Source organism: Haliotis rufescens, unplaced genomic scaffold, assembly GCF_023055435.1.
Source record: "Haliotis rufescens isolate VD_foot unplaced genomic scaffold, xgHalRufe1.0.p SCAF_51, whole genome shotgun sequence".
Classification (NCBI taxonomy): Eukaryota; Metazoa; Mollusca; class Gastropoda; order Lepetellida; family Haliotidae; genus Haliotis; species Haliotis rufescens.
The window spans coordinates 2140116-2153781 of record NW_025964235.1 but is presented as its reverse complement, the minus strand read 5'-3'; the positions used below and the strand labels follow the sequence as shown (position 1 = coordinate 2153781).

At 50.4% G+C, this 13666-nt stretch overlaps 1 protein-coding gene across 3 annotated transcripts in view; it reads left to right on the top strand.

Moving 5' to 3' along the window:
- The window catches only part of LOC124127167 (muscle-specific protein 300 kDa-like), a 270673-nt gene that overhangs the window by 250214 nt on the left and 6793 nt on the right, over positions 1-13666 (top strand). For all 3 annotated transcript variants that reach the window (XM_048384845.1, XM_048384846.1, XM_048384847.1), the window contains 12 exons: positions 90-256; positions 406-568; positions 854-1041; positions 3269-3419; positions 3664-3984; positions 4507-4701; positions 8380-8424; positions 8707-8878; positions 9026-9201; positions 10011-10125; positions 11825-12030; positions 12116-12445. In XM_048384845.1, coding sequence (XP_048240802.1) covers positions 90-256; positions 406-568; positions 854-1041; positions 3269-3419; positions 3664-3984; positions 4507-4701; positions 8380-8424; positions 8707-8878; positions 9026-9201; positions 10011-10125; positions 11825-12030; positions 12116-12445 — 2229 coding nt within the window. The remainder of the gene's footprint in view (positions 1-89; positions 257-405; positions 569-853; positions 1042-3268; positions 3420-3663; positions 3985-4506; positions 4702-8379; positions 8425-8706; positions 8879-9025; positions 9202-10010; positions 10126-11824; positions 12031-12115; positions 12446-13666) is intronic.

Below are 13666 nucleotides of genomic sequence, written 5' to 3'. Positions count from 1 at the left end.
CAGGTTTATGTCAGCTGTTTTCTAGTTTTACCACTGGTCATATTCTCCTCAGTCGGTAAGAATGTAATGTCATCTTTTCTCATCTCCAGGAGGTTCACGACGAGCTAATGGCAAAGGAACGAGAGAAGAACCAGCTGATGGATCAAGGTCATCGGTTGATGAAGGTCAGCAGTGACATCCGAGCCACGGACATTGAACACCGCATGGAGAAACTTGAAGATAGATGGCAGCACTTGCAGTCAATTGTCAGTTTCAGGTGAGACATTTCTATATTAGTCATAAGGAGAAGATCTCTCTCTCTCTCTCTCTCTCTCTCTCTCTCTCTCTCTCTCTCTCTCTCTCTCTTCAATTGTCATCTTCAAGTGTTACCATGGTGATGGCTAATGTGCTCTGCCCATGTTACAGGAAGAGGAAGCTGCACGAGACGGTGCTGGCTGTGAGACAACTAGACATCAGTATGCGCAACCTGAGCCGATGGTTGTCAGACATGGAAAAGGATGTAGGTGGCGCTGTTGTCTACAGTGACTGTGACTGGCAAGAGATACAGACCAAGATTCACCAACAACAGGTAGGCATGCTGCTGCTTCATACAGTCTCCTTGCACCATGATACACCGAGTCATTAACAATAGACCTTTTGGTGGATGGGGTGTGGGTGATGGTGTGTGATGTGTGTGATGTGTGTGATGTGTGTGATGTGTGATGTGATGTGTGTGATGTGATGTGTGATGTGATGTGTGTGATGTGTGATGTGTGTGATGTGATGTGTGTGATGTGATGTGTGTGATGTGGTGTGTGATGTGTGATGTGATGTGTGATGTGTGTGATGTCTGATGTTCCGCTTGTACCTCCAGGAGCTTCAGAAGGACATTGAGCAGCACAGCGCCGGTGTGGCGTCGGTCCTCAACTTGTGTGAAGTGCTGCTCCATGACTCCGACGCCTGCCCAACAGACATTGAGTACAATGCTCTACAGCATGCTCGCAAAACCCTGGACCAGCGCTGGCGGTCCATCTGTCAACTGTCCCCGGAGAGGCGAGCGAGGTGAGAGAGATGTCACACATTTGCAGAATATCAGGGCAAACACTGCAGATTGTGTTGTTTGAAACAGGGTTGAGGACATTTTAGAATTTGTAGCATACAACAAAGACATACATAAATTTGGACCAGTGGGCATACAATATATTCTGATTGCTAAAAGAAACGCAAATCATAGAAACATATAGAGAAGTATGTACGTTAAGAAGATGTGTTTCCAATGTGTACCATGGTGGTTAAAGCGTTCACTCATCAGCCAAAGACCCTGGTTTGATTACCGACGTGGGTACAATGTGTGAAGCCCATTTCTGGTGTCCCCCGCCGTGATATTGCTGGAATATTGCTAAAAGCAACGTAAAACCATACTCACCAACTTACTCAATGTGTAGCATTTTAATGACAAAAATAACAATCAGTCAAGTGTTACCAGAGTGTCTTTATTCTTATCACGATATGCTGCAATGGATTCCAAACTTGACATCTCGTGTCATAGATCACTTCATGAGCATCAGTTCACACAACATACCAGTATGTTCATCTGTGCATCAAACCAATCCAACATCACTTGAATATGAGTAATTCTTCATGTATTAACCAACATGTATGCTATTCACGTTGCTTTTGTAGCTGGGTATATAAACATAGAGTAAGTCACTGATCTGTATGGGTGTTGTAGGATTGAGGTCACTGATCTGTACGGGGTGTTGTAGGATTGAGGTCACGCATCTGTATAGGGTGTTGTAGGATTGAGGTCACTGATCTGTATGGGGTGTTGTAGGATTGAGGTCACTGATCTGTACGGGGTGTTGTAGGATTGAGGTCACTGATCTGTACGGGGTGTTGTAGGATTGAGGTCACTGATCTGTACGGGGTGTTGTAGGATTGAGGTCACTGATCTGTATGGGGTGTTTTGGGATTGAGGTCACTGATCTGTATGGGGTTTTGTAGGATTGAGGTCACTGATCTGTGTGGGTATTATAGGATTGAGGTCACTGATCTGTATGGGGTGTTGTAGGATTGAGGTCACTGATCTGTATGGGTGTTGTAGGATTGAGGTCACTGATCTGTATGGGGTTTTGTAGGATTGAGGTCACTGATCTGTGTGGGTGTTGTAGGATTGAGGTCACTGATCTGTATGGGGTGTTGTAGGATTGAGGTCACTGATCTGTATGGGGTGTTGTAGGATTGAGGTCACTGATCTGTATGGGGTGTTGTAGGCTTGAGGTCACTGATCTGTATGGGGTGTTGTAGGATTGAGGTCACTGATCTGTATGGGGTGTTGTAGGATTGAGGTCACTGATCTGTATGGGGTGTTGTAGGATTGAGGTCACTGATCTGTATGGGGTGTTGTAGGATTGAGGTCACTGATCTGTATGGGGTGTTGTAGGATTGAGGTCACTGATCTGTATGGGTGTTGTAGGATTGAGGTCACTGATCTGTATGGGGTGTTGTCGGATTGAGGTCACTGATCTGTATTGGGTGTTGTAGGATTGAGGTCACTGATCTGTATTGGGTGTTGTAGGATAGAGGTCACTGATCTGTATGGGGTGTTGTCGGATTGAGGTCACTGATCTGTATGGGGTGTTGTAGGCTTGAGGTCACTGATCTGTATGGGGTGTTGTAGGATTGAGGTCACTGATCTGTATGGGGTGTTGTAGGATTGAGGTCACTGATCTGTATGGGTGTTGTAGGATTGAGGTCACTGATCTGTATGGGGTGTTGTAGGATTGAGGTCACTGATCTGTATGGGGTGTTGTAGGATTGAGGTCACTGATCTGTATAGGGTGTTGTAGGATTGAGGTCACTGATCTGTATGGGTGTTGTAGGATTGAGGTCACTGATCTGTACGGGGTGTTGTAGGATTGAGGTCACTGATCTGTATTGGGTGTTTTAGGATTGAGGTCACTGATCTGTATGGGGTGTTGTAGGATTGAGGTCACTGATCTGTATTGGGTGTTTTAGGATTGAGGTCACTGATCTGTATGGGGTGTTGTAGGATTGAGGTCACTGATCTGTATGGGGTGTTGTAGGATTGAGGTCACTGATCTGTATGGGGTGTTGTAGGATTGAGGTCACTGATCTGTATGGGGTGTTGTAGGATTGAGGTCACTGATCTGTATTGGGTGTTTTAGGATTGAGGTCACTGATCTGTATGGGGTGTTGTAGGATTGAGGTCACTGATCTGTATTGGGTGTTGTAGGATTGAGGTCACTTATCTGTATGGGTGTTGTAGGATTGAGGAGAGTTGGCAGCTGTGGGTGGTGTTCAAGCAAGACTGTAAGACCTTCAGTGAATGGCTGGTTGATGTGGAGACGGAGGTTGGCACCTACAGTGTAGAAGATGTGTCGGTGGAGCTAACCAAGGAGGAGATAAGGAAATATGAGGTCAGTCCACTTCATTACAGCTAAAATATCCCTCCCTTCAACACAGTTACCATAAACGCCCGGTGTTTGTTTGTTTTGGAAACTCCTGATACCTGGTGTTTATTCAAGGCAGACATTTAGTTTTTTTTGTTCAAAAGGGGATCACGTCCCTCCAACTGATGTGGTCTTCAGTATGTAACCTTCACAGACATGATTGGTATGATAAATTCCAAGATTTATGTTACCCTCTTCCAATCACTCACAGACCCTCCAGCGCAACGTCCACAACCACCTGGGTGAGCTGGAGCACATCAACAAGCAGTACCGGCGTCTGGCCCGGGAGGGACGCACAGACACCAACGGGAGTCTCCGGGGGAGCATGCAGGAGGTTAATGACCGCTGGGACCATCTGCAGCAACGTGTCACCTCCATCATGAAATGCCTCCGCAACTCCACCAGCATCCGCACCGACTTCACCACCACACGGACGTCCCTGATGACCTGGCTGACAGAGATGGAGACTCAGCTGAACACCACCCAGCGTCTCTCCAGTGCTGACTTGGTCGCACAGCGGGATCAGATCAATGTAAGAGATACAACTATCTGTGAAGATCTGGGGCAGAATAAGTCTCCAGCAACCCATGCTTGCCGTAAAAGGTGATTATGTTTGTCGTAAGAGGCGACTAACATGATCGGATGGTCAGGCTCGCTGACTTAATTGATGCATGCCATTGTATCCCAATTGCATAGATGGATGCTCATGTTGTCAATCAATGGATTATCTGTTCCAGACTTGATTATTTACAGACCACTGTCACATAGCTTGAATATTACTGCGTGTAGCGTTAAACAACAAACAAACAAACAAAAGAGATACAACAATTGTTGTTTGTGGCTGGTGGGTACGGTTGTGTCACAGACAGGGTGAGTGAGGGAACAGTATCAGCTATATAGGAACTGCCCTGTCAGGACGTGTGGCATCACCACTCCAGGCTATAGTAGAAATTAACAATGGTAGATAGTAGAAATGTTTTGGTTTGCCATGATATAGACACTGGTACAGATATTGATGTATCATGGTACACAACTTTGTGCTTTCTGTCTTCAGAGACTGGTGGAGGAGATCAACTCTAGGCGGAGCAGGTTCGAGTACCTGGACCAGTCTGCGGTGTACCTCATGCAGAAGGGCGATGCTGACGAGGTTGTGCAGGTGCAGGGGGAGTTGGAGGAGGTGCGGCGACGCTGGAAACAGGTGCTGGAGCGGGCGACCGTGTACAATGTGCAGGTGTCATCCACAACACAGGTAGGTAGAGGCCGGGACACTAGGTACAACACAGGTAGGTAGAGGCCGGGACACTAGGTACAACACAGGTGGGTAGAGGCCGGGACACTAGGTACAACACAGGTGGGTAGATGCCGGGACACTAGGTACAACACAGGTGGGTAGAGGCCGGGACACTAGGTACAACACAGGTGGGTAGATGCCGGGACACTAGGTACAACACAGGTGGGTAGATGCCGGGACACTAGGTACAACACAGGTGGGTAGATGCCGGGACACTAGGTACAACACAGGTGGGTAGAGGCCGGGACACTGGGTACAACACAGGTGGGTAGATGCCGGGACACTAGGTACAACACAGGTGGGTAGATGCCGGGACACTAGGTACAACACAGGTGGGTAGAGGCCGGGACACTAGGTACAACACAGGTGGGTAGAGGCCGGGACACTAGGTACAACACAGGTGGGTAGAGGCCGGGACACTAGGTACAACACAGGTGGGTAGAGGCCGGGACACTAGGTACAACACAGGTAGGTAGAGGCCGGGACACTAGGTACAACACAGGTGGGTAGAGGCCGGGACACTAGGTACAACACAGGTGGGTAGAGGCCGGGACACTAGGTACAACACAGGTAGGTAGAGGCCGGGACACTAGGTACAACACAGGTGGGTAGAGGCCGGGACACTGGGTACAACACAGGTGGGTAGAGGCCGGGACACTGGGTACAACACAGGTGGGTAGAGGCCGGGACACTAGGTACAACACAGGTGGGTAGAAGGGTGGGGCACTGGGTACAACACAGGTGGGTAGAGGCCGGGACACTAGGTACAACACAGGTAGGTAGAGGCCGGGACACTAGGTACAACACAGGTGGGTAGAGGCGGGGACACTGGGTACAACACAGGTGGGTAGAGGCGGGGACACTGGGTACAACACAGGTGGGTAGAGGCGGGGACACTGGGTACAACACAGGTGGGTAGAGGCCGGGACACTAGGTACAACACAGGTGGGTAGAAGGGTGGGGCACTGGGTACAACACAGGTGGGTAGATGCCGGGACACTAGGTACAACACAGGTGGGTAGAGGCCGGGACACTAGGTACAACACAGGTGGGTAGAGGCCGGGACACTGGGTACAACACAGGTGGGTAGAGGCCGGGACACTAGGTACAACACAGGTGGGTAGAGGCCGGGACACTAGGTACAACACAGGTGGGTAGAGGCCGGGACACTAGGTACAACACAGGTGGGTAGAAGGTTGTGGCATTGGGTACAACACAGGTGGGTAGAGGCGGGGACACTGGGTACAACACAGGTGGGTAGAGGCCGGGACACTAGGTACAACACAGGTGGGTAGAAGGGTGGGGCACTGGGTACAACACAGGTGGGTAGATGCCGGGACACTAGGTACAACACAGGTGGGTAGAGGCCGGGACACTAGGTACAACACAGGTGGGTAGAGGCCGGGACACTGGGTACAACACAGGTGGGTAGAGGCCGGGACACTAGGTACAACACAGGTGGGTAGAGGCCGGGACACTAGGTACAACACAGGTGGGTAGAGGCCGGGACACTAGGTACAACACAGGTGGGTAGAAGGTTGTGGCATTGGGTACAACACAGGTGGTTAGAAGGGTGGGACACTAGGTACAACACAGGTGGGTTGAAGGGTGGGGCACTAGGTACAACACAGGTGGGTAGAAGGGTGGGACACTAGGTACAACACAGGTGGGTAGAAGGGTGGGACACTAGGTACAACACAGGTGGGTAGAGGCCGGGACACTAGGTACAACACAGGTGGGTAGAAGGGTGGGGCACTAGGTACAACACAGGTGGGTAGAGGCCGGGACACTAGGTACAACACAGGTGGGTTCGAAGGGTGGGGCACTGGGTACAACACAGGTGGTTAGAAGGGTGGGACACTAGGTACAACACAGGTGGGTTGAAGGGTGGGGCACTGGGTACAACACAGGTGGGTAGAAGGGTGGGGCACTGGGTACAACACAGGTGGTTAGAAGGGTGGGACACTAGGTACAACACAGGTGGGTAGAGGCCGGGACACTAGGTACAACACAGGTGGGTAGAGGCCGGGACACTGGGTACAACACAGGTGGGTAGAGGCCGGGACACTAGGTACAACACAGGTGGGTAGAGGCCGGGACACTGGGTACAACACAGGTGGGTAGAAGGGTGGGGCACTGGGTACAACACAGGTGGGTAGAGGCCGGGACACTAGGTACAACACAGGTGGGTAGAGGCCGGGACACTGGGTACAACACAGGTGGGTAGAAGGGTGGGGCACTGGGTACAACACAGGTGGGTAGAGGCCGGGACACTAGGTACAACACAGGTGGGTAGAAAGGTGGGGCACTGGGTACAACACAGGTGGGTTGAAGGGTGGGGCACTGGGTACAACACAGGTGGGTAGAAAGGTGGGGCACTGGGTACAACACAGGTGGGTAGAGGCCGGGACACTAGGTACAACACAGGTGGGTAGAAAGGTGGGGCACTGGGTACAACACAGGTGGGTAGAGGCCGGGACACTGGGTACAACACAGGTGGGTAGAAGGGTGGGGCACTGGGTACAACACAGGTAGGTAGAGGCCGGGACACTAGGTACAACACAGGTGGGTAGAGGCCGGGACACTGGGTACAACACAGGTGGGTAGAAGGGTGGGGCACTGGGTACAACACAGGTGGGTAGAGGCCGGGACACTAGGTACAACACAGGTGGGTAGAAGGGTGGGGCACTGGGTACAACACAGGTGGGTAGAAGTGTGGGGCACTGGGTACAACACAGGTAGGTAGAGGCCGGGACACTAGGTACAACACAGGTGGGTAGATGCCGGGACACTGGGTACAACACAGGTGGGTAGAGGCCGGGACACTAGGTACAACACAGGTGGGTTGAAGGGTGGGGCACTGGGTACAACACAGGTGGGTAGAGGCCGGGACACTGGGTACAACACAGGTGGGTTCGAAGGGTGGGGCACTGGGTACAACACAGGTGGGTAGAAGGGTGGGGCACTGGGTACAACACAGGTGGGTAGAAGGGTGGGGCACTGGGTACAACACAGGTGGGTAGAGGCCGGGACACTGGGTACAACACAGGTGGGTAGAGGCCGGGACACTGGGTACAACACAGGTGGTTAGAAGTGTGGGGCACTGGGTACAACACAGGTGGGTAGAGGCCGGGACACTAGGTACAACACAGGTGGGTAGAAGGGTGGGGCACTGGGTACAACACAGGTGGGTAGAGGCCGGGACACTGGGTACAACACAGGTGGGTTCGAAGGGTGGGGCACTGGGTACAACACAGGTGGGTAGAAGGGTGGGGCACTGGGTACAACACAGGTGGGTAGAAGGGTGTGGCACTGGGTAGAACACAGGTGGGTAGAAGGGTGGGGCACTGGGTACAAACTAGGTGGGTAGAAGGGTGGGGCACTGGGTACAACACAGGTGGGTAGAAGGGTGCCTACAGCAGTTACAACCATTAAAGTATTCACCACAGTTCATGCACTATTCATTAATGTAGAGGTAGGATGGAATAATATTGATAATACCTAATGATAACAATAATCTAGGCTGCTGACAGGCAGTAGCTGTGTGATTCAGTGTTGGTAAGGACAGGAACATGATTGACAATCAGAAGAAACTGTATTGTGCCGGATAGTTGGGAGTCTTCTGGCTGTTTTCAGATGGAGGAGACCCGGCTGTTTGAACAGAGGAGTCGTGAGGAAGAGGTAGGTACCCACACTGCAGCTGCTGCTACCAAGGTCTTCTTTCAAAGAAGTTCTGCCTTCTGCTCTTGGCTTGTAATAGAATTGTTCAGGGATAGTGGTAGGAGTAGGTCCAAACTCTTCGGGAACACCTCATGCCATTGTATGTGAGAGACCTTACTGAATTCATCGCTTCCAATTTGTTTGTTTCATTTCAAGTTACTGAAAGATAATATTTAGATTAAAAGCCTGTATGACATTGACACCTCCTCACCTCTCCTTACTTCTTGCTATCTTCATCTGCAGGAGGTGAGCTTCACATCCACTGATGTGCGGCGGAGAGAGATGCGAGATACGTCTGCCACCCTAGACTGGGACGTCCCCGAGCTGGAGTCCTACCTGGCAAGTTCCCCGCCCGACAGCCCCCCACAGAAACGTCGCACAGTGCTGCGATCACCCGCACCCACTGTGGACACAGGTGATGCATAATGTGCTCATATTACTTACTGTGTCACTCAGTGACTTTCACGCTGTACACTGAAATAGGGGCAGAAAATGGTGGGGGTTTTTCTGGATTGACAGGATGCAAGAAGAGAAATATGCTTACATATGTTTTGTGTTACAGATGCCAGCAGGCGAGTTGAGCAGAGACAGAAGATGAAGTCAGAGTTGGGTCGGAAGGGGAAGACGGCGAAGTATGACGCCCTCCTCAACAAGCTCGGGGATGCCATTGAGGATGCAGCAGGGAAACTCCTTGTGGCCGAGCGGCAGATTTCCTCCGGAGCAGACAGCAGTAGTCTGGTATGTCCTTCATACTTCTGCCATGCTTGTCCCTGTAGTCAGTTGTATCTCAAGAATGTTCAGTGTACTTCTTTCTTGTCCAGGGTACCTCTCTTTTGTCCAGGGTACCTCTCTTTTGTCCAGGGTACCTCTCTCTTGTCCAGGGTACCTCTCTCTTGTCCCGGGTACTCTCTCTTGTCCAGGGTACCTCTCTTTTGTCCAGTGTACCTCCGTTTTGTCCAGGATACCTCTCTCTTGTCCAGGATACCTCTCTTTTGTCCAGGGTACAGGGTACCTCTCTCTTGTCCAGTGTACCTCTCTTTTGTCCAGGGTACCTCTCTTTTGTCCAGGGTACCTCTCTCTTGTCCAGGGTACCTCTCTCTTGTCCAGAGTACCTCTCTCTTGTCCAGGGTACCTCTCTTTTGTCCAGGGTACCTCTCTCTTGTCCAGGGTACCTCTCTTTTGTTCAGGTTACCTCTCTTTTGTCCAGGGTACAGGGTACCTCTCTCTTGTCCAGTGTACCTCTCTTTTTTGTCCACGGTACCTCTCTTGTCAAGGGTACCTCTATCTTGTCCAGGATACCTCTCTTTTGTCCAGGGTACCTCTCTTTTGTCCAGGGTACCTGTCTTGCCTTCATTGTATCACTCATTTACTTAGTGTTTCACTTAATCTTTTGAAGGCAGTGGCCAGGGCCTCGTTCCACAAAGCGATCAAAGCGTTGCGACTGCCGTAAGCCTATGTCAAAGTACAAAAATCTTGCTTTGTCGAACAGGGCCCAGCTCACACAAACAGCACTCTTCCCAATGTTCACCTCTATGTCCCTTTTGCAGCATGGCTATCGGTCCGACTGTGAGCGGGCGATTGAGACAGTTCAACGCCTGGAGCAGCGCCTAAAGTCCGAGACAGGCAAGACACGGATGAACTATCTTGACACTCAAGTCAGAAGTAAGTGTCCCTCTTCCAGTTTCACATGTACATATGTCCACTGAATGTCATGTAAGTGTGGGATATGTCCACAGCCACTGACTGTCACGTACATCCACTGTCTGTCACGTACTTCCACTGACTGTCACGTACATCCACTGACTGTCACGTACATCCACTGACTGTCACGTACATCCACTGTCTGTCACGTACATCCCTGACTGTCACGTACATCCACTGACTGTCACGTACATCCACTGACTGTCACGTACATCCACTGACTGTCACGTACGTTCTCCGACTGTCACGTTCGACCACTGACTGTCACGTACGACCACTGACTGTCACGTACATCCACTGACTGTCACGTACATCCACTGTCTGTCACGTACGACCACTGACTGTCAGGTACATCCACTGACTGTCACGTACATCCACTGACTGTCACGTACATCCACTGACTGTCACGTACGACCACTGACTGTCACGTACGACCACTGACTGTCACGTACATCCACTGACTGTCACGTACGTTCTCCGACTGTCACGTACATCCACTGTCTGTCACGTACTTCCACTGTATGTCACGTACATCCACTGTCTGTCACGTACGACCACTGACTGTCACCTACGTTCTCCGACTGTCACGTACATCCACTGTCTGTCACGTACGACCACTGTCTGTCACGTACATCCACTGTCTGTCACGTACGACCACTGTCTGTCACGTACGACCACTGTCTGTCACGTACATCCACTGACTGTCACATACGTTCTCCGACTGTCACGTACATCCACTGTCTGTCACGTACATCCACCGACTGTCACGTACGTTCTCCGACTGTCACGTACATCCACTGTCTGTCACGTACATCCACTGACTGTCACGTACGTTCTCCGACTGTCACGTACATCCACTGTCTGTCACGTACGACCACTGTCTGTCACGTACATCCACTGACTGTCACGTACGTTCTCCGACTGTCACGTACATCCACTGTCTGTCACGTACATCCACTGTCTGTCACGTACGACCACTGACTGTCACCTACGTTCTCCGACTGTCACATACTTCCACTGTCTGTCACGTACATCCACTGTCTGTCATGTACATCCACTGTCTGTCACATACGACCACTGACTGTCACCTACGTTCTCAGACTGTCACGTACATCCACTGTCTGTCTCGTACATCCACTGTCTGTCACGTACATCCACTGTCTGTCACGTACGACCACTGACTGTCACCTACGTTCTCCGACTGTCACGTACATCCACTGTCTGTCACGTACATCCACTGTCTGTCACGGACATCCACTGTCTGTCACGTACGACCACTGACTGTTACCTACGTTCTCCGACTGTCACGTACATCCACTGTCTGTCACGTACATCCACTGTCTGTCACGTACATCCACTGTCTGTCACGTACATCCACTGACTGTCACGTACGACCACTGACTGTCACCTACGTTCTCCCACTGTCACGTACGTTCTCCGACTGTCACGTACATCCACTGTCTGTCACGTACTTCCACTGTCTGTCACGTACGACCACTGACTGTCACCTACGTTCTCCGACTGTCACGTACTTCCACTGTCTGTCACGTACATCCACTGTCTGTCACGTACTTCCACTGTCTGTCACGTACGACCACTGACTGTCACCTACGTTCTCCGACTGTCACGTACTTCCACTGACTGTCATGTCTGTCTTCAGGTGTTGTGCAGCGTTGGGAGATCCTCCAGCTGCGTATCACAGAGCGCGAGTACAAGGTGGTGACTGAGCGCCAGGACCAGACCCAGTTCCGGGTCGACCTGGACAACATGCTGGCCTGGCTAGATGAAGCAGAGGCTCTGCAGTCGGCCCAGCAACCATTGCCGGGAGACATGGCAGAACTGGAAAGTGTCATCAGGCAGTACAAGGTGAGTTGACGTGCAGGAGTCTTAGTGAACTGAGTGATGTTGACGCCAGATCTGTAGATGAACATGAACGTGCCGTGTGTTTCAGGACTTCCTCGTGCAACTGGAGTCCAAGAAAGCTAGGGTGTTGTCAATCAACCTCATCAGCAAGAACTTCATCAACCTCTCCACAGCAGATGGCCGTGACATGCAGGAGAAACTCCGACAGATGAATGAACGATGGGAGGCAGTCAATTCCCGTGCTGATAGTGTCCACCGTGGCCTGCAGGTGGCGTTGCTGCAAAGCCAGGAGTTCCATCACGAGATCCACGACCGCTACATGTGGCTGGAGAGCATCGAGAACAGGATGCAAAAGTGTGAGCCCATCAACCTGAATGCTGACGAGACCCAGCTGTGGCTGCAGTACAACCGACTGATGGTGAGTCATTACAACCCAGACCCGTGAAGATCTGGGGTAGAAAAGATCTTGAGCAACCCTTTCTTGACGTAATAGGCGACTTTGCTTGTCGTATTAAAGAGGCGACAAACGAGATCGGGTGGTCAGGCTCGCTGATATGGATGATGCATGTCATTGTACTCATGATGTCAATCACTGGATTGTCTGATCCAGACTTGATTATTTACAGACCACTGTCATGTAGCTGGAATATTGCTGAGTGCAGCTTTTAACAACGAAGAAAGAAAGAAAGAAACAAACATTACAACTGATTGATGGTGAATCAGTATATGACTATATGATGGTATCCCCACTTCGCGGTACCCTGAACGATGGTACCTGTTTGACTGACTTGTATGATGCTACCTGTATGATGTTTCCTGTTTGACTGTACCTATATGATGCTACCTGTATGATGTTTCCTGTTTGACTGTACCTGTATGGTGTTTCCTGTTTGACTGTACCTGTATGATGCTACCTGTATGATGTTTCCTGTTTGACTGTACCTTTATGATGCTAACTGTATGATGTTTCCTGTTTGACTCTACTTTTTTTATGCTACCTGTATGACTGTACCTGTTTGACTCTACCTTTATGATGCTACCTGTTTGACTGTACCTGTATGATGGTACCCTGTATGATGGTACCCTGTATGATGGTACCTGTATGATGCTACCCTGTATGGTGGTACCTGTTTGACTGTAGCTGTATGATGCTACCTGTTTGACTGTACCTGTATGATGGTACCCTGTATGATGCTACCCTGTATGATGCTACCTGTTTGACTGTACCTGTATGATGCTACCTGTTTCACTGTACCTGTATGATGGTATCCTGTATGCTGGTACCCTGTATGGTGGTACCTGTTTGACTGTACCTGTATGATGGTACCTGTTTGACTGTAGATGTATGATGCTACCTGTATGACTGTACCTGTATGATGGTACCCTGTATGATGCTACCTGTTTGACTGTACCTGTATGATGGTACCCTGTATGATGCTACCTGTTTGACTGTACCTGTATGATGGTACCTGTTTGACTGTACCTGTATGATGCTACCCTGTATGATGGTACCTGTTTGACTGTACCTGTATGATGGTACCCTGTATGACTGTACCTGTATGATGCTACCTGTTTGACTGTACCTGTATGACTGTACCTGTATGATGGTACCTGTTTGACTGTAGCTGTATGATGCTAC